This window comes from Zingiber officinale, chromosome 8B, assembly GCF_018446385.1.
Source record: "Zingiber officinale cultivar Zhangliang chromosome 8B, Zo_v1.1, whole genome shotgun sequence".
Lineage (NCBI taxonomy): Eukaryota > Viridiplantae > Streptophyta > Magnoliopsida > Zingiberales > Zingiberaceae > Zingiber > Zingiber officinale.
Window position 1 is genome coordinate 113,453,421 of NC_056001.1, and position 27,048 is coordinate 113,480,468.

The following is a 27,048-nucleotide window of genomic DNA, read 5'->3' on the forward strand; positions in this document are numbered from 1 at the left end:
TAAATCAGGTATTGTTTATAGTGTAAAAAAAATATCGATAATGGATTATAGGATCTATTAGTCGCTTGAACTATTTGAGAATTAATTTTTTCAATTTGCAGCTTAGTTAAATTTTATTGGCTTAAAAAATATTGCAACAAGTTACAAAGTGATCGACTCGATACAGTCCGTCAACCCCGTCGACGAGAATTTAGAAAAGCCAAAACGAGTTGCATGACCGCAATGTAAAGGGACCAAATAGTTGTCATGAATGAGAGACTTGACCGTGGATCGCCGAAGTATGTGCGGTTAAGGTCCGCACGCAATGCGTTCCATGCAGAATTCCTGTGCTCGTTAACTTCCTTGAAGACTCGTGAAATGTCGCATCTGTCGTAGTCCACCACCACCTCCTTGCAAAGTCTGTTGAAGAACTGGGCGACCTGTTCGTTGTTGCCCAGCCTGCTGACGATGATCCCCTTTAGCTGGAGTATTTCCACATCTGCAGCGGTGTCAATGATGCAAGACATGAACAAAGCATAAGCCGTGATGGGGTCGTCGTCGCCAGCGGCAGTACTGCCGTTAATGCGACACTGTTCCAGCGCGATGAGATTCCTCAACAGGATGTTGGTGTCTTCGTCCACCTCGATCTGAGGGATCTCCAGAACCCCTCCCTTGAAGCTGATGTCTAAGAAATTCGTCGGCTTTCGCTTCTTCCTGAATCCGATTCCCGTCTCCTTCAGGCGAGTCGCACTCGGAAGCCATCCTAGCCTCCTCCAACTTGACTGACGATGATGATCGGGTGGAGCATTAATACTTATACTTGTGTTTAACGGCACAATGCATAAGTAAAAAAGATGGAGAATGTGGTGAACTCGCGAGTAGCATCATTAGGCACTCGTGATATCTCGTTATTAATGACAAAGCCACTGAAGAATTGGACCACCCATTCCTTTAGACTACCACGCATGTTAGGGAATGCTTTGTCGAACAAAGCCTCAAGCAAAAAGAAGGGCAGTTGATTCTCCAATAGCAACATGTCTCGCGCCACTATTCTCCATGATCCTTGCCCGCTCATAAAGATCGGCTTTTCTATTGCTTTCAATCCGCTTCCGTCCTCCTTCCAAAACCACAAGATCATAATGACAAACACACAGTCCAACAACATCATCTCGATGAACTTTTTTTCACACATGTCGGCTGGAGGTTGAAAGTAAGTAGTTCGTGCTTTGGTTTCTTCTTTCTTGATGAGTATGAGATAGTTCTTTAGACTTTTTTCAGAACCCTTTTCCAACAATTTGTTGAGCAAGAGCCACTTAAGCTGATTGGTGTCTTGAAGGTGAGGTTGATGGCAGTGGTAAGGTCCGAGCGAAACGATCATTGGCTCATAGGCTTTAGGCTGAACACTTCGCAAAAATTCTGAGACTTTAAAGATGGTTGAATTTTGATCCCTAACTTGTCTTTCTGTTTCATAGCTTGACTTATTTTTCAATTCACTTGCCCATTCCGCGTCTATGTCGACTGTAGAAGTACTATCTTTATTCTCCATTATCTGTAGCTAGCAAACAAAAGTTATACAATTAGAATAGTTAAAATAAAATTTAAATGGAAAAAATAAAAAACTTTAATATGTTGGTATTAAATTTTAGAACAAAATTCCAAGATTTACAAAAAAAAAAAAAAAAAAAAAAAAAAAAAAAAGCAAGATCCAATATTAATGATTCTGTTTAGCATGTTATGTTATGTCATAACATGGGAAGATGATAGAGAGAAATTATAAACTTGAAAAATGAACGAGTATTATTGCAGTCTATTATATTAAAAATAAAATAAAACATTAACAGCAAATGTAAAATTAAATAAATAGTAAAATTTAATATTTTTATAACAAGTGCAGGAATCACCAACGTCTTTAGAGGCAATTCTAATTTTTTTTAAAAAAACGATATTTAATGTTTATTTTTATGTATAAATAAAGTCTTAGAGATAAATATGAAACATATAGAAATATTAAGATTCGAGAAAATAAAAGAAAACTTTAAAAGTGGATATGATTTTCCAATTATTTTTCCATCAATATTTTATAAAAAGAAACTCTTTTATAAACCATCAGGGCATCCACAATGCATGTTATAATGGGATATTTAGTGTTAAACCACGGGGTTATCCGAAGTAGTTGGGGCATAGAAGTTTGCCCAATGAAAACATGGGTTCGAATCGCGGCGGCAGCAAGGGCGTGAATCCCTTATCCCCGTGTCCCTCAACCCACTACGCCCTTAACCCCTTAAGCTACCGTGATTAACCCCCCTCGTGATAGCCTTGGGCAAGGTCCACGGGGGCGCTGGGGGCGAGCATTATCGTCTTTTGCCCAATGATTATAAAGGAGTGTTATAACACCTCTTCTTTTCAACGTGTTCAAGTAAAGTGGGGTGGGTGTAATTTTTTTTAATTAAGTTTTAAATTTTATTTATTTAAAAAATTTATATTATTTTTGAAAATTAATAAAATTATTTTTAAAAGTAAGATTGTTATTAAAAATAATAATAATAATTTAAATATTTTAAAACATATTTAAAATATATTTATTTAATATGATATAATTTTAAAATGATTGAGTGAACTGTGTGACCTATAAATAATGAGTGTTAATATTAAAAAATATATTAATATGGTAGTGGATCTCATGTTTTTTATGAGATGATGGATGTTATAATGATGACAGAATATTTTATAAAAAAAATTGACAAAGTAAAACTTAGTTGACTATATATGATGCACTTTTTTTAAATTAAAGGATAGTCCAATCCAAAAAATATAATATTCATTAATGATAATTATTATAACTTTCTTTGCAAACAATATTCCTAAGAGAATAGGGTATCTTAGTCATCATTTTGTGTGAAAAAAAAAAGTAATTAAGAAGAGAATGCATACGCTTTGAAGGATTAAGAAGGCATACAACTCAAGTGATTGCCCGGCCGATGATATTCACATCTTCATCCTATCGGAGAAGCATCTCATAGCCATGCATTTGCTTTCTTCAATGAGATAGCTAGCCCCTTTTATATAGATTAGGAGCATGAATGGATGCCACATTAAATAATCCACTTGTTATTAATAAATAATAATAATTTAATTAAATTATTAATTAAAAAATTAATGGATAATGTAAATGTTATCAAAATAATTCAATCAAAGGTCATATTAAATGTTTTAAAGACTACAATAGTTAGTGTAAGCATGCCAGCTCATGTCATGTACGTAATCATGAACCACGCTTGTTTAATATTGTCAACTCTAATTAAAATAAATTAAACAAGATATTTTTTATATCAGAGGGAATTATTGAAGTTTTAAAAGGAAAGTTCTTTGAATCTACGTAGGAGATAAAGTCCGAAATTTGTAAGTTTATATTATATAAGGGTCTTCCGTCATGCAGAGTATTGGGGAAGAATCTATTATACGTAATCTTATCCTATTTTTATAAAAAATTATTTCCAAGATTCGAACTTTACCGTTACACCAAAACTCCTCTTCATATCTTGATGATCAAATATAATAGGAGAGGATAAGGAAAACTAACCATCCATCGATCATTGTTTGTCTCTTATCTCCCTGGAGACTGGAGGATCAATCCCATGAGGAGGATAGATCTCAGGACAGTTTCCCTAATATTTAAGTAGATGCAAAGCAATTGGATGAAAAGAGTTGACTTTTAGCAGTTTCTATTCCTAGCTATTGTTAACAAGTCAAAGATATTGTTTTTTAAAAAAAAGATGAAAGGATAAAACTGGTCTAAACGGATCTGACATTAACAATGACTACTGATAGATATTCAGATTTTTGTTTTTAAAGAGGAGGTTTGGTGCTAAGTTATTGTCATATAACTTTATGATCACGAGTTTGAATTGTGAAAATAACTTTTTACAATACAATGTAAGTCTAATATGATTCAATTTTTTTTTTCAGGATTCTATATTTGATGGAAACTTTTTGCACGGAGCTGCCCTTTTATCTTTGACTCACTTTTATAGCTTTGTCATCTGTGTAGGTCTCCATTTTCTTTGGTACGCAGATTGCCGAATGTAATTATTCTCTCGATTTTGTTCATATTGTTCCTATATGAGTAGTTGGTTTTCTTTTGTCCTGATTTGGTTGTGCAGCCAAGTGCGAGGTTTGGGGTGTTGCAACAATTTAAGATTTACATATATGATATGATTGATCTAACTTCATCTCTACCAGAAAGGGGATTATGTTGATTTTTGTTAGGGAATTGACTGTAACTATGTTGTTTGACGAGTGGTCAGATTTGTTACAGCCTATAATGCCTAATATTTTAGAAACTCATCCTGTTCCTAATTAAGTTCAATAACTCATATAGTTTAAGCTACATTCAACAACTAATCTGCAAACAAAGACAAGAAGCTAATTGCCTTTCAATTTTACAATTATACTACTTCATAGATGTCTTTTGCAATACAAGATAAAATTGTATACCGGACCCGCCAATATCCCGTATTGGTGGGAGCTCCATACATCAGATTATCCTTCACTACGTAGATATGTTGGATCTAAGAGTTTGCCAGTAGACCAATTCTACTACATTTATGTATCTTGTTATTTATATAAATGCTGAAGGAGAGTTTGGCCATACTTTGTTAATAGTAGTGTGCATGAGATCGCAATATATAGTAGGCTATGGAAATATTAACAGAGAAATAACTTTGCTGATGATGTACCTTTGTTGCTAAACTTGACAAGAATCCCTTTGAATTTGCAACCTAAAAACAAGAGAAGAGATTAATCTCATAGAAGAAAAATGATAAGCATTTACTAAGATGAGTCTGTAACCATAGAGGATGGGTTGTCAATCATTGCCAAAGACAAAAGAGATGGTATCTTGGAAACAAAAGAGGGTGCACTTTTTCAGATAAAACAGGAGATTTTTCATACCTCTCTTAAAACAATAAACATCACACAAGATCATGTATGAAACTAATTAGATGTCAATGCACATTTAGACAAGGGATATATGATTAAAAATTTTCAATCATATTTTAAGCAAAAAAAAAAAAAAAATGAATGACTCTAGTATGGTCTATTTCTTTTCTAAAGCACTTGATGCGGTGATAAAAGGGTGCCAGTTCGATACAGGTCAATTACCTAAGTGGAGATTAAAGTCAAGATGATCACCGTCAGGATGTCAAAGGACTCACCTACAGAGGTCGAGCGGAGGTCGACTACAAGGATCAGTCGAGGAGACAATGTCCGATCGACATCAGGCTAGTAAGATCGCCAGACGCTCAGTACGGAGCGGAATAACACCAGGAGATCGGAACGCTTGTTCGATCGGGAGGCGGCAGTCTACTATACCCAATCGCTGCAAAGAAGAACAGCTGAGGCCGATCAAGCGGAAGAGTCCCCAGCCGAGCGGCTACCCCACTTGGCCGAGTAGCGGGATCATTGCCATATCTTTCAATATCCTTTTGGGAGATAGTACTGCTGACACAATACATGGTCAACAGGCGGATCATACGGCAGAAGCTTCTATTGTTTTATTAGGGATATGCACACCCTATTAAGGTATGGTATCAGAGACACTTTTCTGATAGGTCCTTTCATAGGACACATTGGAGAATGTGCCCATGCCTCGAGGAGTGTGCACGTCACCCACCAGGGTTCTATATAAAGGGAGGGTTCATACACTGACGGAGGTACGTGTGATTCACTATTTGTGCTTATGCTACTGTTGCTCCACTTTCTTCTACAATTCCAGCGACTGACTTAAGCGTCGAAGGGCAAATGTCAGGAACCCCTTCCCTGGGTCGACACTGGTGTTGCTTGTTTTGCAGAGTGGGGCCGGTCTACATCTAGTCAACGTAGTAGCCACATCCCCAACTAGCCATCTTCTCGATTTCGGACAGCATCATATTGACACCGTTTGTGGGAAAGTAGCCTGCATCCGAAATGATAAGATGGAGGACGTTGGACGACTCATCATCATGACACTAACAAAGGAGGAGTTTGACATGCTGATACAAGCCTGAGCGATAAAAATGGTGGATTAACAACAACAACAGGCGCTGGCCTAGCGCCAAGTGCATGAGCCCACGACATCAACAGCGAATCATCAAGTGGGATACGGAGACCAAACTGATCATACATACATTCGAGGATAGAACAAGAAGTCGACCGACTCATATGGGGAGATACCCAGTGTGTCAATCCCCTTTCATTGAGCACTATTCCGGACTCCTTTAGAGGAATAGTGTCGAGCAGACAAGGACCGGGGATCTTCCTCGAATGATGAGCTCGTTCGGGACGCACGGAAAGGGAAAGCACCAAGGAACGATGATTCGCCCGAGTGAATCAATCAACAATTCTCTCAGAGGATTTTGGACGACCCTTTGCCAAGACATTGCACCCCACTGACGATCGAGGAATACAACGGAACAATCGATCCCGATGATTACTTGGCCAAGTGACAATGCGACTACACTTCATCAGTACACCAACAGGGTGAAGTGTCGGGTCTTCCTCACCACCCTCTCCGGATCAGCGCAACGATGGTTTAGGCGATTGCTGAGCAGATCGATCCATAGTTTTAAAGACTTCTGATCCGCGTTATTACACCACTTCACCAGTAGTTATCATCACAAGAAGACAAACGTCAATCTGTTCTCATTGAAGCAATGACTCAGGGAGGCATTGAGGGTCTACATCCATCGCTTCAATCAGGTGGTCATGGATATTCCATCGGTCTCCTCAGAAGTATTGGTGAACGCCTTCGCCCAAGGTCTCACCGAAGGGGAGTTCTTCCGATCACTCATCTGGAAGCCACCGAGGGATTTCGACCACCTGCTCAGGGGGGGTCATGGAATACATAAACATAGAGGAAGCCCAAGCAGCTAGAAGAAAGGAGGCGTTTGCCGAGCCCATAGCAGGGCCCGAGCGACGACCATCGAGTAGCCATCAACCCCCCAAGGGGCCTCGATCGAGAGGAGCACAACCACACCAGGAGCCCAAGACGTATGCCATGCAGCATGTGCAGCAGCTAGTCGCCCAAAAGCTGCAAAAGGCAAGGCATGGACGCCACTATTCTGCTCCTTCCACTAGTCGACGACACACAACACGCCAGTGACAAATCCAAGAATTCAAGCATGGAGGGGTGATTTTTACATGGAACAAGGGGCGGTATCGTCTATCTCCACCGGTGGAACCCCATAATACTAGACGTTCTACCGCCGGTAAAGGGGGGGGGGCCCACCCCCCCCTCCCCCCGCATGCTAGATCTGCCCCTGCAACACGTGTGACTGCTACAACCTAACACCAATAGCTAGCAGACCGACCACATAAGGATATCGCCGCCAATCAGCCGAGCGAAGGGATGAAGAAAGAACGACTGCCGAACCACGCCATCATTAGCCCCAGCTGAGGAATAACGCGAGTCCCACCAGAGCTTCTACTAAGTGGAACATACCCTCAGCTCGAGAGGAAGAAAACATGAACAACATCGCTCGGGGAGAAATTGGAATGATCGCTAGTAGACCTACCGGCGATGATTCCAATCGAGCGAGGAAGTCTCACGCTCAGTGACTGGAAATACACGCTGTTGGATATAGCAAAAAGAAGGTCGAAGGACTTGAGATCAGCTTCGGCCCCCGAGACTTAGAGGGAGTGAAGATCCCTCATGATAACGTTCTAATCATCCGAGAGGTAATAGTTAATTATATTATTCATCGAACATTTGTTGATATAGGAAGCTCGGTGAATATTATATTTAAGAAGGCGTTCGACCAGTTGCAAATTGACCGGAGCGAGTTGCGGCCAATGATGACCCCACTCTATGGATTCACAAGCAACGAAGTGTTGCCGATCGGCCAGGCATGGCTGGCCATTTCGCTCGGAGAGGAGCCACTCAAGAGGACCAGGACTACGAACTTTATATTGGTGGACGTGTCATTCGCCTACAACATCATATTGGGTCGACCGGCCCTCAATGAGTTCCGAGTGGTGATGTCCACCTTCTATCAGAAAATCAAGCTTCTAGTTGACAACGAGATGGGCAAAGTCAAAAGCAATCAATTGGCCGTTCGGCGATGCTATGTCGAGATGGTCAAATTCGAAGCAAGGGTCGCGCGGAAGAGCCCACGCTTGGAGGTAAATGCTATAATGGAAGATCCTCCTACACTGGTCTATGAAGAAAATGAGAAGGTTTAGATCCACCCCAGCCGGTAAGAGGAAACTACGTTTGTCGCCGCTGACCTAGAAAGTGAGAAGAAGGCAGAGCTGGTCACCTGCCTTAGGCAAAACCATGATGTATTCGCCTAGTCAATGCACAAGCTCCCAGGCATCTTGTCGAGCGTGGCTCAGCACTAGCTTCATGTCCGACCGGACGCTCGGCCGATGAGGCAAAGGAAGAGGGACTTTAGTGTGAAGCAGAATCAAATCATCCAGGTAGAGATAGAAAAATTACTGGAGGCCGATCACATCTGTGAAATTCAATTCTCGAGCTGGCTTGCCAATATCATGCTGGTCTCTAAGTCAGGCAATAAGTGGCGGGTCTGCATCGACTTCCGTGATCTGAATAAGGCATGTCCGAAGGACTTCTATCTGTTGCCCAGGATAGACCAGATGGTGAATTCCACGGCGGACTACGAGATGATCTGCATGCTCGACGTGTACCAAAGATATCATCAAGTGCCGCTGGATCGAGAGGATCAAGAGAAGGCCAGCTTCATTACAGTCGACATAACTTATTGCTACAATGTCATGTCATTCAGATTAAAGAATGTCGATGTCACCTACCAGAGGCTGATGAATAAGGTGTTTCGTCGGTGGACGAGAAGGACGCGCGCGGCTGTCCAAGAGACAAGAAACCAGGGAGGAAGGCTGCTCGAGGAGAAGGCCAAAATTGAGTTTGGGTAAGCCTTATTTCGGTTAGCCAAAATCACCCAAGCGAAAGAGCGAGAGGAAGAGAAAAAGAAGCTGAAGCCTTCTACTGGAAGGCGCCTTCACTGTGCTTGGAAGTCGCCTTCAAGCCTTCATGAAAGGCACCTTCCTTACGCATGGAAGGCGCCTTCAACTCATCATGGAAGGCACCTTCGAACAGGCTGGTTCGAGCCATTGCAGTGCATAAAACTTTATCCACCGGCGCCTCGCTCGAAGCACCTTCTAGCCCTATGAAAGGCGCCTTCAGCCTATGGATAAGTTTTTCCAAGGGCTATAAAAGGACCCCCTGGACCTAAGAAAGAAGTAACAAACTTGAGTAGTCATTTCCTAGCAATAGTCGGAGTTGTTAGTGTGTGTAAGAGGCTTCTCCGCCTTCGTCGAAAGAGATTCTTAGTGAGCTTTCATATGCCTTGGATTAACAACCACCCCGGTTATAACCAAGTAAATTCCATGTCTCTTTCTTTTAATTTCATATTGTTTATTTTTATGCTATTGCTGCTAATCTAAGTTGAAAGATGAGAAAGGTATTTTGTTTTAGTGTTTCAGGCAATTCAACCCTCTCCAGTCGGCTTACCCGGCCCTACAAGATGTACCTCTTTTATCGTTTATGCTTCACATCATTACTGAGGTTGTTAGAGGAGAACACTGTTATAACTAACTCATCAATGGGAAACCAATAGTTTTTAAAGGAGATTTCAAGGGAATATTTCCCGATAATTATGGTAGGCTGTCAAAATATTATCTGATATTTGCCTATGGAATGCATCTTAACCGCTCCACAAGGTCGGCCGCATTATTTGTTATTGTATTAACTGCTTGATCATACATTAAATACTGTAAAAACTTGTTCAAAAATTAATATAATACCCCAAGGTTGTTTTGGTATAATCAACAAGTTAAGTTAGGTCCTGCGTTGTATTTAACCTTGTGTCTAAGTGTGCAGGAGCTTAGGAGCACAGGTACTCGAGCGGAAGACGTAGCTAGCGAGAAGGACGGCACGCGGTGCGTCCGAGGGACGAGGCGCTGCGGAAGAGTACACCGGCGGACGAGAAGGAAATGCGCGCGATGGTTCCGAGGTACGAAAGCCGGAGCGGAAGATTGCTCGGGGAGCAAGAGACGCAGCTAGCGCGAAGGTCGGCACGGGGTGCGATCGAGGGACGAAGTCTGCGGATGAGTACCCTGGTGGACGAGAAGGGACACGCGGCAATTCCGAGGGACGAGAAGCCGGAGGGAAGCACGCTCAAGAAGATCGGAAGATGGGTTCGGGTGAGCCCTATTCCGGATGTCAGAGATCACCCAATCAAGCGGATTCAGAGCAGAAGACCCGGACCGAGACGGGGACTTAACGGAGAAGTGGTCCCGGACAAAAAGTCAACCATAGTTGACTTTTTGCTCCGGGGCGCCCGGAATGCTTCCGGGCGCCCGGACCCTGATTTTGACCAAGATTGCTATTTACGCGATTTGAACGTTAGAGGATAAAACTTTATCCCCCCCAGGGCGCCCGGAACACTTCCAGGCGCCCCGACCAAGGCTATAAATATAGCCTTGGTCCAGAAGCTTTTCATCAGTTCAGAAATTGTAACAACACTTGTGTGCTTCCATTGCTTTGATTAGCTTCTCTCTTTGTGTGCATACACTGCTGTAAACGAGGCTTCTCCGCCTGAAGGAGTTTTTAGTGCAACCATCTTCCTTGGATTAACAACCTCCCCGGTTGTAACCAAGTCAAATCCGGTGCCTCGTTTTTATGCTTTATTTTATGCTTAATCTATTTTCCAAGTGTTAGCGTAATTGTTCGAGAAAGGGTTGTGTTTTATTCAGGGCTATTTAACCCCCCCTTCTAGCCGGCCCAACGGTCCTACAAGTGGTATCAGAGCCGAGACGCTTCAGGAGGACTAACCGCCGAACGAAGCAACGAGATGGCCGGATCTAACATCCACCCGCCAAAATTCGAGGGGGACTTTGCAAGCTGGAAGAAGCACATGGAGGTATTTTTCGGTACCGATTTTGATTTATTATTAATAATGGAACTCGGTTTTGAAGCTCCCGAGGGCAAAACAAAAAGTCAATGGACAAAGAAAGAGCAGGTCGAGTACGTGGCAAACAAGAAAGCAGAATTCCATCTGCTAACCGTACTTCCTCCACAAGAAGTCAACCGTGTCGGCACCTACAATTCGGCAAAGGAGCTTTGGGAGAAGTTCCTTGAATTACACGAAGGAACATCCGAAGCCAAGCTTGCGAGACGGGACTTACTTCGCAACCAACTCACCAACCTCCGTCTTGAAGAAGGTGAAACAATTGCACATCTACACTCGAGGATACAGGAGCTCATCACCGGACTTTCGAATCTCGGAGAAGAGGTAAGTAACCGAGATTCGCTAAGGTACGCTTTAAATTCCTTCCCTAGAAATTCAAAATGGGCATCATTAGTAGATGCCTTTTACATTTCGAAGGACTTAGAAAAAATTTCATTAGAAGAATTTTTCTCAACATTTGAAGTGCATGAGTCAAGATGTGCAGGAATGAGAGAGCCAAAGAACAACGTCGCCCTCAAAGCTTCGAGAGACGAACCTAAATCGGAATCTTCTCTCGACGACGAGGAAATGGTAATGATGGTAAGACTATTTAAGAAGTTATATAATTCTAGAAAAACTAACCATCCACAGGGTAGAAAGAAAAGAACGATCCGCTGCTACCATTGCGACGAAGAAGGGCATGTCAAGGACAACTGCCCCAAACTGAAGAACAAAGACAAGGAAAAGGGTAAGAAGCCTATCCAAAAACGAAAGGCCCTGAAGGCGACGTGGGACGATACGTCGTCCGAATCGGAAGTCGGAGCATTCTTCGGACTCGCACTGATGGCGAGTCATCAAGACGACGACTACGATTCAAGCTCTTCCGAAATGAGCATCGAGAGCATCGATGAAGGGGGAGACACGTCGGAAGAAAGCAGCAGCTCAGGGGGAGAAATGGACAACGAGATCGACAAGGTAAGTCATGTACGATCTCTTCCTCCCGATAAAATGTTTAAGTTCGTTAAACTTTTAACAAAAGATTGCTGCAAATTAGAAAGTGAAAATAAAAATTTAAAAGTAATTCTAGCTAAGTCTTGTCCCTTAGAAGAATTAGATAAATTAAAACTAGCAAATGAAAAATTGAAACTTGAAAATGATGATTTGAAAATTCAAGTAGATAACTTGAAAAACCATGCATGTTCATCTAAAACCAATGTTAGAAGATTTAATAATTTAAATTGGTACTTTAAATATCACCCTGGACAAATTAGGAACATTTCAAGAAAATATGTTCCTAAAAACTTTTTAGTTAATCCAGTAGGTTGGAACCTATATTGGGTTCCTAAATCATGCTTAAATTAATTTTAAAATTAAATTTTGCGCTTTAAGTAAGAAAATTAAACAAAGAATTTCTTTATTAGGCTTTGTCTAAGAAAGTGGTTGTTGTTCCAATAACCAAGAAGGTCTAGTGCCTCGCCACAACCTGGAAGCCAAAATATTGAAATAAATGTTTAATTAACTTACTAATGAAGCATTAATACAAGAATTAATTAGTGCTTGAAAAAGGTTATTCAAAACATTTTATTTCAAATTAGAAATTTACTTACTTAGAATCTCTTTATTCTCAAAAATCATTTTTTTTTGTTAAGAATCTTTTTAAACAAGAAATCTCAGCTTAAATTACTTAGAAAAACTTTCTAAATTTCTTAAAAACTTAGAAATTTATAGAAATATTTTTTTTAACCCTTAGATTATTTTTCATGGAACCCCATTTTTATTGTGATCAAAGGGGGAGAAGGGAAAATATAAGTCTAGGGGGAGGTAGAAAAAATTGCAAATTAAAATTTGAAATTTTAATTTTTTCTATCATGTTGCATATTATTGCAATTAATTTCATATCTATTGTTGACCCTAGCTTAACTTGGGTTGATCACACCAAAAAGGGGGAGATTGTTGGAACCCTAAGGTTGTTTTGGTGTAATCAACAAGTTAAGTTAGGTCCTGTGTTGTATTTAACCTTGTGTCTAAGTGTGCAGGAGCTTAGGAGCACAGGTACTCGAGCGGAAGACGTAGCTAGCGAGAAGGACGGCACGCGGTGCGTCCGAGGGACGAGGCGCTGCGGAAGAGTACACCGGCGGACGAGAAGGAAATGCGCGCGATGGTTCCGAGGTACGAAAGCCGGAGCGGAAGATTGCTCGGGGAGCAAGAGACGCAGCTAGCGCGAAGGTCGGCACGGGGTGCGATCGAGGGACGAAGTCTGCGGATGAGTACCCTAGTGGACGAGAAGGACACGCGGCAATTCCGAGGGACGAGAAGCCGGAGGGAAGCACGCTAGAGAAGACCGGAAGATGGGTTCGGGTGAGCCCTATTCCGGATGCCAGAGATCACCCAATCAAGCGGATCCGGAGCAGAAGACCCGGACCGAGACGGGGACTTAACGGAGAAGTGGTCCCGGACAAAAAGTCAACCGTAGTTGACTTTTTGCTCCGGGGCGCCCGGACCCTGATTTTGACCAAGATCGCGATTTACGCGATTTGAACGTTGGAGGATAAAACTTTATCCCCCCCAGGGCGCCCGGAACACTTCCAGGCGCCCCGACCAAGGCTATAAATATAGCCTTGGTCCAGAAGCTTTTCATCAGTTCAGAAATTGTAACAACACTTGTGTGTTTCCATTGCTTTGATTAGCTTCTCTCTTTGTGTGCCTACACTGCTGTAAACGAGGCTTCTCCGCCTGAAGGAGTTTTTAGTGCAACCATCTTCCTTGGATTAACAACCTCCCCGGTTGTAACCAAGTCAAATCCGGTGCCTCGTTTTTATGCTTTATTTTATGCTTAATCTATTTTTCAAGTGTTAGCGTAATTGTTCGAGAAAGGGTTGTGTTTTATTCAGGGCTATTCAACCCCCCCTTCTAGCCGGCCCAACGGTCCTACAGAGGAGTCATATAATAAAGCACGTATGTTAGAGCTATATTTTAGGAATACTATATTTTCAAGTACTTTATGTTAGTATTAGCACTAGTACCAATTATGAGATGATTGTAAAGGGCTCCTTTTGTATCATATTTCATTATTAATAAAGGAAAATTTGATTATTATATTTACTTTAATTCAGTGCCGAATGAATAAGTATAATAATGTCCTAGAGTAGGAGGTTCTAATCTACAACATATCAATTAGTTGAATTAATAGTGAGATATTATAAATATACATAGAATACTACTCTTAACTATTCATAGTCAAGCATTAATATGCAAGGACAATATTAATGCATTGAGACTAACATATAGGTCAATGGATGACTTAATCTCACAAGTCATGGATATGAGATATCAGGTTGACACATGAGTATATATTAGAGAATATATACTGAATGACCCGCCATGAGAATATTTCATGGATCGTTATATGAGTGTCATAAATATTTTCATGTGACTATTGGTATGAATAGTCATTAAACCTGAAGTCACTACGGTTCCCTATATAAGGAGTTGTATACTTTGGTATCAACAAACATTACCCGTAACAAGGTGGACCATAAAGTCAATCACTGAGTATGCAATAAGTTATACAGAGAGATGTGAGTGATGTAGATAAGATCTATCCCTTCCATATAATGGAAGTGATATCTGTGAGCGCCTTGATTAGTAGGACACAAAGAATGCATGACCATACGTAAATGAGTCAATATGCGATATTGAACTTATTTATTGAGTGTGTCTACTTAGATATCAAGAAACATAAAGATTGATAAGCGGATGACACGATCTATGCCTCATTGATCAATCTAGATATCAAGGATAGAAGGACCAAGTCATACTAGATATTAGCTACGGAAAGGTTAAGTCGGATCTCGATATTCTCATCACTTGAGTAGCAATGATGTCTTGCTAGATCTCACTCATTGCTTATGTATCTAAATATTGATTTGGATACATTGCCAACGTTACGAGAACCTATTGGGTCACACACAAAGAACAAATCAATGGAGATGAATTCATATAATGGATCATTAGATTAAGTCTAATTCAAATTAGACTTATTGAGTTAGACTCAATTAAATCCAACTATTGGATTAAGTCCAATTCAAATTAGACTCATTGAGTCAATTGGATTGATAATTAATGAGTTGGACTCATTATGTGATTTCATAAAGAAAGAGGAGTGTACAACTTGAATTACTCATGTATTGGATGCATTGGATAAAGAGTGAACAATTTGAATTGCTCATGCATTGGATTCATTGGATGAAGACAAATATTAATGTCAATTAAAGAAATGGACATTAAGGCATGAGGCAATTTCATGAATCTATAAAAAAAAGGTTTTTGGATTCATTTTCATGATGAGTTTTTGGTGTTCTTGCTCTTCCTCTCTTCACTTGGCCGAAACTTTCAAGAAGGGTTGCTAGCACAACCTTTGGTTGTTTCATTCTCCACTTTTGTGAGCTTGAGTGATAAACAAGGCTTGTTCGTGTGGATATCATAGAGGCACGACCACTTGATCGCGCTAAGATCCGCATCTAAAGAAACGTTGCTGTCGAGATTGCGAAGGGCACGCAACAAAGGTATAACTCCTTTGTCATGTAGAAACTTAGTACTTAGTATATGGTTTCCTTTCACATGGATCTTATGAAAGAAACTAGATATTTTTCGCTATGCTTTCACGTGTTTAACACCCTAGTTCCTTACACTTTAAACCCATTCGACCTTTTCAAGGCCAGGCATATACAGAGAGTCATATGTTCAATCTATCCTCATCCGAACAATAGTGTATGTATAAAGAGTTTTATGAGATGAAATATTATTAAGCCCGCATGACCTTTGTTCGATCGAGTGTTTACCGAGAACCTTATGCTTGTTCGGCCTTACCCGGCCAAACGTATATCAAGAGTTATATATAAGATTAAATATCTCTGGGTTCGTCTAGGGTTTGCCTGACTGGGTGTTCATAGAGAGTCTTATGTCCATTCAGCCTTTACCCAACCAAACGTATATCAAGAGCTATATATAAGATTAAGTATCTTGGGATCCGTCTGGGCTTTGCTTGACTGGGTTTTCTCATATAACCTTATGCTCATTTGACCTTTAATTGGTCGAACATGTATCAAGAGCTATATATAAGATTAAATATCTCTGGGTCCGTCCGAACTTTGTCCGACCGGGTGTTCATAGAGAATCTTATGCTCGTTCGACCTTTACTTGGCCGAACGTGTATCAAGAACAATATATGAGATTAAATATCTCTGGGTCCGTCTAGACTTTGCCCGACCGGGTGTTTATAGGGAACCTTATGCTCGTTCGGCCTTTACCCGGTCGAATGTGTATCAAAAGCTACATATAAGATTAAATATCTTTGGGTCCATCCGAACTTTACCTGACCAGATGTTCACAGAGAACCTTATGCTCATTCGGCCCTTACCCAGCCAAACGTGTATCAAGAGCTATATATAAGATTAAGCACCTCTCAGCCCGCCCAGCCTTTACCCGACCGGGTGTTCCCAGGGAACTTAATATTCGTTCAGGTTGACCTCATCTAAGTATTTTACTCTAGAGTCATCTGAACAAGACTCGAAAGTTGGGTAATCATCAGAACCAAATGGGGATTGCTTTCCTATCTCAACTTTAACAACCACACCATCTTAAGCAGGATCTTCACATCATTTCTGGAACCGGAGAGTCCACTACCCTAGCCTAGAAGATTTCGACCCTGACTATGTTCGAGTCCGAGAGAGTTTAAGCCTTGAAAATGACAAGATAATATGGTATTCGCTCGACCCTTATACAAAGGGAATCCGTTACCATAGCCTGGAGGAACTCGACCTTGACTATGTCCGTGTCCAGGGAGTTTAGGCCTAAAAATGACAAGGCGATGTGCTACTAGCCCGACTCTTGTACGAAGGGGAGTCTGCTATCATAGCATAGAAGATCTCGACCCTGACTATGTCCGAGTCTGAGGGAGTTTGGGCCCTAAAATGGATAAGGCGATAAGGGGAGTTCGCTACCACATCCTGGAGGATCTCAACCCCGAGTATGTCTGAGTCCTAGAAGTTTGGGCCTAAAAAGGACAAGGTAATACGGTACTCGCTCAACCCTTGTATGAAGGGGAGTCTGCTGCCGCATCCTGGAGGATCTCGACCCCGACTACGTCCAAGCCTGAGGGAGTTTGGGCCTTGAAAAGAACAACAAGATATGGTACTCACTCGACCCTTGTACGAAAGAGAGTCCACTATCGCATCGTGGAGGATCTCGACCCCGACTATATCCAATTCTAAAAGAATTTGGATCCTAAAAAGAACAAGGAAATACAATATTCGCTCGACCCTTGACAAACGAATGTCCCTGTAAGGATTATCAACCAATTCAATAAAAATCTCAGTTTAAAATAAATTGTTGGTAGCATTGTATACTAGAGATCCACTACAGGAGATAAAGGTTTGCATGCCTGTTAAAGTCTTCCCCAAGATAAAACTATCTACATTCCATATTTTTACGGTGTGATCAGAGGCAGTAGCAGCAAGATACCTAAAAGTAATATAGCACATCACATGTCAAGATTGAAAATCATGAATCTCTAAGAAATGGTGCTTAAATTGATTATTGGTAACTGAGACAACTATTTCAATGAGAATAATATTGTCAAATCCAATCAAAGTAATAATAAACAACCACCATGGATTTATTTGATAGTTAATAGCAGAGTAATGACAACTAGTAGTTACTGATTGGGATCACAAAATTTTGGTGTGCTTGTAATTTATGTAGTGGTTCAAAATATGTCATTGTCTACAAAAGAAATCTCAGATTGGTAAATTAAATGATATCAACTATTGAAACAAACAAAATTTAATACTTGAGTTCCTTTTAGTAAGCCCCAGACATAACATTTCTATGATTATTTACAACAGCAACATGCTTCCATCCCACATTACAATTAAAGACCTTACAGCTGTATCAACCTTTGTAATATGGGTGAGTGAATTTGGGTCATGTCCATTTTAATTTGTTACTAAATAACAGCATTTCAAATGAACATTTGAATAATAAAACTACATGAATTTGCAACATTATCCCATAATAAAACAAATGTACTTACTAACTCACAACTGCATGAATTTGCAACGAGATCCCATACTCTAATGTTACCATTTTGATCACTAGATATTAGTTGTGTTCCTTTTGCAAGATAATTAAACTTGATAGTTATAAAATAGTGCTCCAAAATTGATAGGAGGATCTGTTACAAATTAATCGAACCTTTAATTGAACAAAAAGTATTGACAATTGTGAACCTTTGATTCCCAAAAATAATGAATAATGAATAATGAATGATCAAACCTTGTTGATTAAAAGAGCTGCTCAGAATACAATATAAATAGATTAATGAGTAATAGTTTGGAGCTACAATAAAATACAAGCGATTAACAATGATGCTATAGAATAAAAATTACATTTTCAGAAAAAAAAAAAACTTTTTTTTTGTTGCATCCATTATGAATATGTGCAGAACACTATTAAAAAAACAAAAGTATAAAAAAATACTTTATTTGGGGGTAGAACTATTGTATTAACAGTTGCATGGCTTTTATATTCTCATTGACAAGTTGCAGTTCTGAAGCATCAATAAGAGGTATAAATAAATGAGAAATGAAGCTTCGATATCAATATACAAATTAAGTATAATATAACAATTGATCAAAGAGCTTGCAAACAATTCATTGGAAAGTAACAGGTTCTATGGTTTGGTACATTGACCAAACAACATCAAAAGGGAACAATGATCTAGAAAGCTTTTAAGAAAGATGATCAATCTTCTTGGAGGTAGTCAAAATTACATTTACATTCCTAATCCATCCACAACATACATCCTAATAAGCTCCAAATCCTCCTGAGTGACACTGATATGATTAAAAAAAAACCTAGATCAAAATGAAAAAATGCACAAGAAGCTAAAATTGGCATCTTTCTATAGCTTGACCAAGGACAAGCAAAATACCACTTCGTTAGTCATCCAATACTCAACTTCAATTAAAACATAAGAAAAGGAAAAAGAGCGGAAGAACCCCCACTGCCGGTGAGGCATCGGAACCCTCGCGTGTGGTCGTTCACCAACCGGCCGCTTGCGGAGAAATCTTATTGCTGTGAAGAGGAAAGAAAGAAGGCGGGGTTGTAGAGAGGGAATAAGTTTGGTGCTGCGGGGAGGGAAGGAAAGGATGGCGGTGGGAAGGGAAAATTTAGTTTATAAAAGAAATAATTTGATTGATTAATATGTTTATACATTATATAATATAATGATATTTATAAAATATGGTTTAATTTGATACTATTTTTTTAAAAAAATAATTAGATTTAATAAATGTGTATTTATAATTACATTTTAAAATTAATGTCGTTAAGAAAAAATTAGAAAAGTAAGAACGATGAGAAAAAGAAAATCTGTCATTGAAGACTTGTAATAATGACGAGCGGAAATCCTGTCGTTAAAGTATGACATTAATGATCGAAATAAAAAATATGATTGTTGATGACAAATCATCTATAATGAGACAAAATATCATCGTTAATGTGTATAGATCAATGACGGATTCTAAATTCAATCATTGTTCCACCAATAACAATGATATTTAATACCATCGTTAATATTCCTGGTTTAAAATAATTTTTCTAGTAGTGTAGGCACAGCAACAGTCAGATCCGATAGAAGCCAACTCAATAGAAGTCGACCCAGTAGGAGCCGACTTGACAGAGATCGACCGATAGAAGCGGACTTAATTACAAAAGTCTATTGAAGCCAATTCGGCGTGTGCCCAACCTGCTGAACTGACCTGCAGAAAGAGTTCGACTGTGGATACATGGAAGAGTCAGCCCATCCCCTTATTTCAATCGGATCATTATCTAATACACTTCATGTGTCGTTGGATTTTGAGACACACAATTCCTGACATTATTTCTTCTATATATACTTGATAACTTTCAACTCAAAAATTTATTTACTGCAATTTTGTAAGACACTTTTAGCATTGAAGTTGCTTGCTTGTATTTTCTGGTTTTAGCATTGAAGTTGCAATTTTCTCCAGTTCTGAGAAAATTGCATACTGTGTCAGACTCGAGCCTGAACTCAGATCGAGTCAACTGGCTCCCGACTGAGTTCAACCCAAGTCAATCTGAGAAACATCGATCCATATCAAGCTTAATCTGCCATAATTCAAGCTCAATCTGCCGATCTAATCTTTTTCTGAGTCTTTTTGGCCTTTCTCGCCAGGAGAACATCATTCGAGTTCCGACAACAATACTCTGTCACCATAAGCTGACCCAACAAATCAAGTCGATCCAATAGAAGCCAACCTGATAGAAACTGATCCGATAGAAGTTGACCTGACAAAAATCGATCAGAGATAGATTGACTCGACAAAAGCCGGCCTGATCGGAAAGGTCCGACTTACTGAAAAATCTCGGCTACGGATACATTCAGGAGTTCACTCGTCCCATGATCTCGGACCGAATCATTTGGTTTACTAAATTTGCATCTTCAGCCTCGTATTCTAGTCCATCAACATGTCTAAAGTCTGAAGACATTAGACATTAATTGTTTCCTTCTAATCTTCTAAGATACGAGTCATGTTCGGCACTGATATTGAGAATCCATGGCACCCAACTTACGTGATTAATTGTAAGTTTTTCATTAATTTCTTTCTACTTTCTCTTAGATAAACCACATATATCTTGGGTATTGTTTCCCTATATATATATTAATTGTTGAGGAGGCAATTAATTGCGTGTAGCTAGCTTATCTTCTATAATTATTATCCATCCAAGTTGAGGCAGACACAGGACATTATGACCTATCTTGTGCAGTGCTCCATGTCGTTAGGTTGCAGACAAGGTGGTGGCCATCATTATTGAGGCCTTGGATTTGAGCTCGATATCGACAACAGGTAAGCAGTAAGCTTCATACAAAGTTCATCTCACGGCTCAATTATTAGGAATGGCACTGCATATATATGCCTCACTCGCAAACAAACAGCCTTGTCACCCGTGCTCCGATCCCCCTCCTGTGGAGCCTCACACCCACTGTTCTTGATAAGGTCCATGCATATATGGTGCAATTCAGATTCATCAAAGAAACCAGAAGCTAGCTAAATTATGATCTCTTGTTTAATTACATTTGGAAGAGAAATATATATCATATTGCTCAAAAACTTGTTTGTACAAATTGCATGCACTGAAATTATATATATAATCACAATATATCACTTCTAATTGGTGGCCTCAGATCCTCCTCTTATGATCCTCAACTTCTTGCAAGAAGATGTGAACATCCTGAGAAGAAGGAAATAAATTAAAGATGTTAAATCTTTAATTTAAGAAACATGAAACTAGATTGATATATATGGCTGAAGGAGGCTTACTCCCAAGGAACATCTCCGGCGAGCATCAAGTCGCCATCTTTGTCTTCGTAGGTGATGGCGTAGTTTGAGCCTTTGTGCACCTCGAAGGCCTTGAACATGTCCTCCAAGGCCTTGCTCAGCTCCTTGTAGCCCTTGAACGCCGTCAAGTCGATCTTTCTCAAATAGGGAGCGCCGTCCATGCTGACCTTGACGAGCAGCCCGGCCTCAGCCTCGGCCTTCATTGCCTTCTTCCGGTAGGATCGAACTGGCGGCCAGCCGACCAGCTGCGCCCTGAGGCGTTAAGTTCAAACCCGAGAATTAAGGCGATCTGGTTTAATTTTCTGGTGACAAAATTGAACTAGTTAGCTAAGCTAGCACTTACTTCTGGGCTTGGCTGTGGTCGTTGAGGGAGCGCTTGGACGGCCTCGAAGACGCTGGCGGTGCGACGTCGGAGACGCCGCTACCGGGGAGGCCAAGCCTGAGCTCGGTGGCCTTGAGGTTGTCCGTCTCTGATTCCATTTCGTTGGTTTAGCAGCGAGATCGAGAAGAAAGGGGGAGTTGGGGGTGGAAGGGAAAGGTCGCTCCATTTATAGCACAGCTTGCGGTAAATTGAAACGCTTCTATCTTGCTCCTTCAATTTACACTATTTTTACATGACGCCCTTCAAGAATTTTATTATCTTGATAAATTTTAGTAGCGTATTAATCCTATCTAAAAGCGGTAGAGATGGCGTACTGGACAAATGACACCGTTGTTGATCTGGAGAAGACTTTGCTAGGGAGAAATGACGACGTCTGGCGCTTCTTTCGGCTCCTTTCTATGCATACTCTAAAAATTCAACAAAACGTTAAAGTAAAAAAATCAGGGAAGGGATCTCTGGTATACACTCTCCGATGCGTATAGTAGTCAAGCGAAATATGGAGGAGAAGAGCAGTAAAATTGAGTGAGTGTAGTAAAGAGTGATGTTGCATAAAAATATATGTAAAACATATCCCGCTAGTAGAGAGAACCTCATTTTTATATCACCTCTCATAACTCCGCAATAATGAAGTGATAAGGAATATTCGATGTCAGAAAATGTCATATAACGGAAGGTATACCGTCTGAAATTTGTACAGTTATCCTTTGAGGAATCTTCTGTTATACATATATGAACAATCTTGTGTAGTCTTCACAATAATAATAGAAATTGTATAGTCACATTCGTAAAAAAGTTCCATTCAAAGTATACGTTGTAATCAAAGAATATTCTTTGACGAATAGTTGTTATTTTCTAACATATTGTTGTGATTTTCTCATAATGTTGTCTCCTAGAATATATTCCGACCGTATAAGCCTGATCATCTCTATGTCCTACCGAATTTGTAATGAGAATTACTTTATACATTTGCTTTGAACATTCATATATGAAATGTGAACAACGCCTCGTAAACTCGATCAAACTTATAAATAGGAGCGATATACCTTTAAAAGTGGAGTTGAATCTCATAAGCCTAGTCGGCAATACGCTCATAGGCTCATGATGAAGATTTGATAAGTAACGAGGAGTCAAGTCTCACAAGTCTAGTCAGCTCTAAAATCGACCGGTCATATGATGAGAGACTGATTATTGGATAACAAGACGCTCGGCCTCGTAATTATGACCGGCCTTGTGATGGTCAAATTTATACTGAACGTTGTACTGCACTGTAGGACTGAATCTGTAAGCTGAGTGATATTGTAAAAGTAGGAAACTGAACCTCATACTCTCAATTGACTTTGGGAGCATTTGGATTTAGTCTGTATGTCTTGGCACTGAACAGAGAGATAAGTCTATTAAGTCCGCCTGACTCCAGGGACTTTTGGTTTAGTTTGTATGTCTTGGTACTGAACGGAGAGATAGGTCTATTAAGTCTGATCCGCCCAACTCTAGAGACGTTCGATCATATATTGAGAGCGAACACTAAGCTTAGATACGCTCATCCAGCCTTTGAGCCGGCTGGATATATAACAGAGATATGCAATGTGGTTCATAATTTCGGCAAGCCTTTGTGTTGACCGATTGTTCACAAGTGGAACACTGAATCTATCAAGTACAATTAACCGACTCTTAGGCCTATCGTCCTTATACTGATAGCCTAGCGTCGAGTGAGAAGTTAAACACGGATAAAAATGAGACTCTGATTATTATTTTACTTTAACTTTAACTATCATCTCATTTTAATTTTAACTTCCACATCAACTCATCAGCTCTTAACATCCCATATCAAGTATGTTAGTGCAAAATTTTATTATTTTTTTTATTTTTTACCGGGCCATGATTTTGTACTCTTGCTCGAATTGAGATCTTGAAATATCACATCAAATTCTCCAATAATGCCGATGAAAAGAAGCATAACAAAGTGTATAATTAATAACGAATGAAACTTAATTAATTTATGATGTGAGTTAATGATACAGCTGGAGCTTGTCGTGGAGATGTACAACACGCGCATGAGGGTAACGCCATAGCGGTCGGGTTCTCGGCAGACCCGACCCGGCAAGCGTTTAGGTAATTAGGTACGCCGGTTTAGTATTTGGTGGATTGCGGGTCCAGCCTTGTGATGTTGGTTCGAATCCGGAAATGGAGCTCGATTTGGGTATTATTTCATTAAAAAAAAATATGTGCAATAAATGTAATAGATTATGGGCACGGCGTATCCAACTCATATTGTCAAAGTCCACGTGTGCTGTCCTTTGGACTCTTCCTCTCTCGCCTATTTTGATATGGTCGGTGGGCGCCACATGTCTATGTCATTGGGTGATTTCAATTTAGCCCCTAAAATACGCGATATTTTATGGACTTCAATTGGAGGCCAATATTACTCCCACATTTTACTAAACCACATATCTAAGATTTATTAATATTCAAATCATCATAAGATATTGGTACCTCAAGATAATTTTAATATGATCTAATAAATTAGGTTAAGTCCTATTAAGTTAAGTCCTATTATATTTAACTCTGTGTCTAAGTGTGCAGGAATTTAAGAGCACAGGACGTTGAGCAAAAGACGCAACTAGCGAGAAAAATGGTACGAGAGAGAGGCGATGGACTCGGTGCATTTCAAGGACGAGATACTGCAGAAGAGTACACTGGTGGGCTAGAAAGGAGCGTGCGGTGTTTCCGAGGAACGAGAAGCCGGAGCGGAAGATTGCTCGAGGAGCAAAAGACGCAGCTATCCGAGGGACGAAAGGTTGTAGAAGAGTACAGTGGCAGACGAGAAGGAAACACACGGCGACTCCGAGGGACGAGAAGCCGGAGCGGAAGCTTGCTCAAGGAGAAGGCTGGAAGTTGGGTTCGGGTGAGCCCTATTCCAGATGGTCGAAATCACCCAAGCGAGCAGAGCTGGAGCGGAAGACCTGGACCGATGCAAGCGGAATCGGAGCGGAAGACCCGGACCGACGTGAACGGAACCGAAGCAGGAGGCTGGGACCAAAAATTAACAAAGGGCTGATTTTTGGCCTCGGGTCTCCCTAACCAGACCGGGGCGCCCGGACCTGGTCAGGGCGCCCGAACTTCGGGCTCTCGGTACCCGATTCTTAGCCATTTCGACGTGGTGTTTGAACGTTACATCGGGGATAGAATTCTATCACATTCTAGGGGCCTGAAACCCTTCCAGGCACCCCGAGCAGGGCTATATAAGCAACCTTGCTATCAGAAGATAACCACAACAAAAAATATCTCAGCAACACTTGTACACACTTTCGTTTCTGTTTAACTTCATCTTTCTGTGCTTTCATTGCTGTAAAGAGGCTTCTCCGCCTGAAGGAGAAAATAGTATGACTTCATCTGCCTTAGATTAACAACCTCCCCGGTTATAACCAAGTAAACTTGTGTGTCTCTGTCTTTTAGTTTAGTATTCATTCTATATTTATACAAGTGTTATTTTAATTTAGTTATTTGTTCGAGAAATGTTGTTTTGCTTAATTTGTGCAGGGGCTATTCACCCCCCCTAGTCGGTCGCCAAGGTTCCTAACAAGTGGTATCAGAGTCAGGTTGCTTCAGGAGGACTAACCGTCGAACGAAGATACGAGATGGTCAGACCAAGCATCTACCCACTAAAGTTCGAGGGGGAGTTCGCGAGCTGGAAAAAGAGAACGGAGGTATTTTAAAAAAAAAATATTTTTATTTATTATTAATAATGGAATTTGGTTTGGAAGCACCCGAGGGCAAGGAAAAGTATCAATGGACGAAGAAGGAACAAACTGACTTAATGGTAAACGACAAAGCAGAGTTTCATCTGCTAAGCATTCTACCACCACAAGAAGTCAACCGGATTGGAGCTTACGAGTCCACCAAGGAGCTCTGGGAAAAATTCTTGGAACTTCACAAAGGAACTTCGGAGGTGAAACTTGCGAGATGGGACTTACTTCGCAACCAGATAGCAACCTCCGATTAGAAGAAGACGAAACTTTAGCACATCTTCACTCGAGGATCAAGGAGCTCATCATCGGACTTCTGAATCTCAGAGAAAAGGTAAGCAACAGAGATTCATTAAGGTATGATCTTAATGCATTTCCTAGAAATATAAAATGGACATCATTATTAGATGTCTACCATATCTCTAAAGATTTAGAATCTGTTACCTTAGAAGAGTTATTTTTAACTTTTGAAATCCATGAAACAAGATGTGCAGATTCAAAGAAGGAGCCAAAGTACAACATTGTCTTTAAGGAAAAGATGGATGAACAAGATTCAGAATCCTCTCTCGATGACGACGAAACAACAATGATGGTAAGGAGATTTAAAAAATTGCTTAAATCTGGAAAATCTAATAATCTACAGGGTAGAAAATGAAGAAAAATCATATGCTACCATTGTGATGAAGAAGGGCATGTAAAAGACAACTGCCTTAAATTGAAGAATAAAGACAAGGGCAAAAACAAGAAGTCTATCCAATCTAACAAGTACAAGATGCTAAAGGCTACGTGGGACGAAAACGTTGTCCGAATCAAAGATTGAGGCTTTCTCCATACTTGCATTAATGGCAAGCCATCAAGAAAACAAACACGAAGCAAGCTCGTCCGAAATAAGCATCGAGAGCATCAATGAAAGGGGAGCTACATCGGATGAAAGCAGCAGTTCAGGGAGAGCTACGGATGATGGGATCGACAAGGTAAGTTAGGTACAATTTCTGCCTCCCGATAAATTATTCAAATTTGTTAAATTATTGTCAACAGATTGCTATAAGTTAGAAAAAGAAAACCAAGAGTTAAAATTAATTCTAGCCAAATCTTGTCCATTAGAAGAATTTGACAAAATAAAATTGAAAAATGATAATTTGCAAACAGAAATAACATACTTGAAAAATCGTGCATGTTCGTTTAATCAAAATAATAAAAGATATAATAATTTGAACTAGTATTTTAAATACCACAAGGGACAAATTAAGAAAATTTTAAAGAAATATATACCCAAAAGATTTTTAATTAATCTAGTAGGCTGGAACCTATATTGGGTTCCAAAATCTTGTCTAAATTAAAATCTAATTAGACTTAGGACTTTCAGAGAGTAGATTAAATGTTTAATTTCCTTAAGAGGTTTTGTTTAGAAAGTGGTTGTTACTCCAATAATCAAGAAGGCTTAATGTCTCGCCACAGCCTGGAAGTCAGTTAATGAAATAAAATGTTTAATTGCCTAACATTTAATTATAATTAATGCTTTAAATAATTACTCAAATATTTTTTTTATTTAGAAATTT

General features: G+C 40.0%; 1 protein-coding gene and 1 pseudogene across 1 annotated transcript; both read right to left on the reverse strand.

Moving 5' to 3' along the window:
- Positions 1–170: 170 nt before the first annotated feature.
- On the reverse strand, positions 171–3,012 carry LOC122014208 (annotated as a pseudogene).
- Positions 3,013–21,096: 18,084 nt separating this feature from the next.
- LOC122016152 (auxin-responsive protein IAA4-like) lies at positions 21,097–21,881 on the reverse strand. Its single transcript, XM_042573372.1, has 3 exons — positions 21,708–21,881; positions 21,347–21,616; positions 21,097–21,257 (listed from the first exon to the last, which is right to left on the reverse strand). Exons 1-3 carry the CDS (start codon positions 21,842–21,844, stop codon positions 21,194–21,196), a joined length of 471 nt encoding a protein of 156 aa, XP_042429306.1. The 5' UTR covers positions 21,845–21,881; the 3' UTR covers positions 21,097–21,193.
- Between the last annotated feature and the right edge of the window lie 5,167 nt (positions 21,882–27,048).

Excerpts from the sequence above, each read along its gene's own strand:
- LOC122016152 (XM_042573372.1), bottom strand. The coding sequence starts at position 21,844 with ATGGAATCAGAGACGGACAACCTCAAGGCCACCGAGCTCAGGCTTGGC. Across the intron at positions 21,617-21,707 it reads GACCACAGCCAAGCCCAGAA|GGCGCAGCTGGTCGGCTGGC; the intron begins GTAAGTGCTAGC and ends TTAACGCCTCAG. Across the intron at positions 21,258-21,346 it reads GCCGGAGATGTTCCTTGGGA|GATGTTCACATCTTCTTGCA; the intron begins GTAAGCCTCCTT and ends CCTTCTTCTCAG.